The sequence below is a fragment of the Theropithecus gelada genome, unplaced genomic scaffold (assembly GCF_003255815.1).
Source record: "Theropithecus gelada isolate Dixy unplaced genomic scaffold, Tgel_1.0 HiC_scaffold_2373, whole genome shotgun sequence".
NCBI lineage: Eukaryota > Metazoa > Chordata > Mammalia > Primates > Cercopithecidae > Theropithecus > Theropithecus gelada.
In genome coordinates, this window is record NW_020258834.1 from 1 (window position 1) to 2178 (window position 2178).

The following is a 2178-nucleotide window of genomic DNA, read 5'->3' on the forward strand; positions in this document are numbered from 1 at the left end:
TGGGAACCTATGAACATTCTGCAGGGGCCACTGTCTTCTCCACGGTGCTCCCTTCGTGCGTGACCTGGCAGCTGTAGCTCTTGTGGGACTTCCACTGGTCGGACGTCAGGCTCAGGTAGCTGCTGGCCGCGTACTTGTTGTTGCTCTGTTTGGAGGGCGTGGTGGTCTCCACTCCCGCGTTGACAGCGCTGCCATCTGCCTTCCAGGCCACTTCCACGGCTCCCGGGTAGAAGTCACTGATCAGACACACTAGTGTGGCCTTGTTTGCTTGAAGCTCCTCAGAGGAGGGCGGGAAGAGAGTGACCGAGGGGGCAGCCTTGGGCTGACCTGCGGGGTGAACGAGGAGCAGGGGGTCAGAGTCCCGGTGTCCACCCGGGGAGCCCCTGACCTCAGTATATGATGAGATGTTGGGGTGCGCTTGTTCCGGGGCTGTGCGTCCGAGAGTCTGTGCCGTGCAGAGGGGTCAGGGTGTTTTCCACCATGTCCTGATCTGCAGTGGGAGCTGTTTCATCTTAGACACCTTCTGATCACCTGTCCTGAGATCTCTCAGGGTCTTGGCCTCCCACACGGACATCTGACCGTCAGCGCCCTGACCCTGTCCTCTCCTGCCATCCTGACAGGGCCTTCTGGGTGGCATCTGTCCCCTGAGCAGATGAAGAGAGCTGTGTGTCTCTTCTGCACAGCGACCTCTGAGGTTACTTTTCTGGCCTGGCTCCCCTGCTCTGTGGGATGCTGGGGCGTTTTGGTCCCTCAGGCTGTTCCAGCCAAACATGAGTTCTGGAGCCTGTGTGTGGGGCAAGGGCCTGGGGGGTCAGAGAGTCTGTCTGCTGTCCTGGGGTTTCTCTTATTCCACGGGGTCTTTTCTGGCATCCACCCCACGTCCCGGCTACCTGGTCATAGCAGCGGGGCTTTCCCGCTGTGTACTCTGCCCAGTCTGATTCCCCTGGGCGCGGGATATGTCCTGAAGAGACCCAGGAGCCTGCCCCTTCCTCATATCCTCTCCTTTGGAGACCCTTTCCCTGGCTTTCTGGTGTCCAGAGTCTGCTTCTCCCTTCTCCCTCCTGACTGGGTTTCCTGAGTCTCAGGCTGGCTCAGGGCTCAGTCCCTGGCAGCCCCCAGACAGCCAGGGCAGCCCGTCCACCTCCTACCTCACTCTGGGTCTGGATTCTGGTCCTGGGTCCCAGCCCTGGGATTCCTGAGCATCAGCCCCGAGGGCACTGGGTCTGTCTAAAGTCTCCCAAGAGGTCCCTCCCTCGGACCCCTTGTTCCTGATTCCCCAGGAGATGGAACCGAAGTAACCCAAGAGCAATGCTGTTCTGACAAGAACCCAGACTGAGGAGGCCAGAACAGAAGAACGCTTAGAGACCCAGCCTTCCTCTGGCAGATGTAGAGACAGACAGACAGAGAGGAGACAGACAAATGGGGCTTAGGAGGTCATTCTATACAGTCCCCTCCCCCTGTGGTCAGAGGTGAAGTGGTCGTAGTGACCTGCTGAGGCAGGCAAGGGTCTGACAGGGAGGGCAGAGGTCCTTGCTCAGGCCTGGGATCCAGGGAGAAAGCCTGACTGCAAGTTGAGCAAAGACGCAGAAACAAACAAAAACAGCAGAAATTGTCCCAAGAGTGGGGAAGGAGAGGGGAGAAGAGACTCACCGAGGACGGTCAGCTGGGTCCCTCCGCCGAATACCCAACACTGTGACACAGACTCATACAAAAACCCTCCCTGGGACGCCCCTGCCCCCAGCCCCCAGTGCAGCTGTGAAGGAGGAAGCTGGGGCCACTGACCCTGGTGGCATCTACTCATGAGGGAGTCCACATGGCCCCCCCACTCAGCCCACAGAGAGAAGAGGACCGGTGACATCCTGTGACCTGCAGCTGGATCCCAGGAAATCCATGCTTCTGGAGGACATTGGGATCTTGGATTTGGTTTTTGTGCCAACCATCAGTCAGGTCCAGGATTGAATTTATTGGAGGGCGTTAGTGTCCCTAAGGAGTGAATTTCCACAGATGGGATAGGTGGGCTCTTCTCTGCAAAGTTGAACCAACCCATGGTTCCACTTTTGGTAACACCATGGGGTGGTGCCGAGGGTGCCCCTCTCCTCCCACGGAGAGGCTGGTTGCAGTGTTCTGAGAACCTTGGTGGGTTCCAGCCCCACCTTCTGGAGGAGTTCGAATTGGCTA

General features: G+C 58.4%; 1 gene segment (V, D, J or C); it reads right to left on the reverse strand.

Annotated features, from left to right (window-relative positions):
* On the reverse strand, positions 1-1942 carry LOC112617544. The segment is given in 3 exon segments: positions 1-327; positions 1651-1690; positions 1938-1942. Coding segments are annotated over 3 exon segments (363 nt in total).
* Positions 1943-2178: the final 236 nt, after the last annotated feature.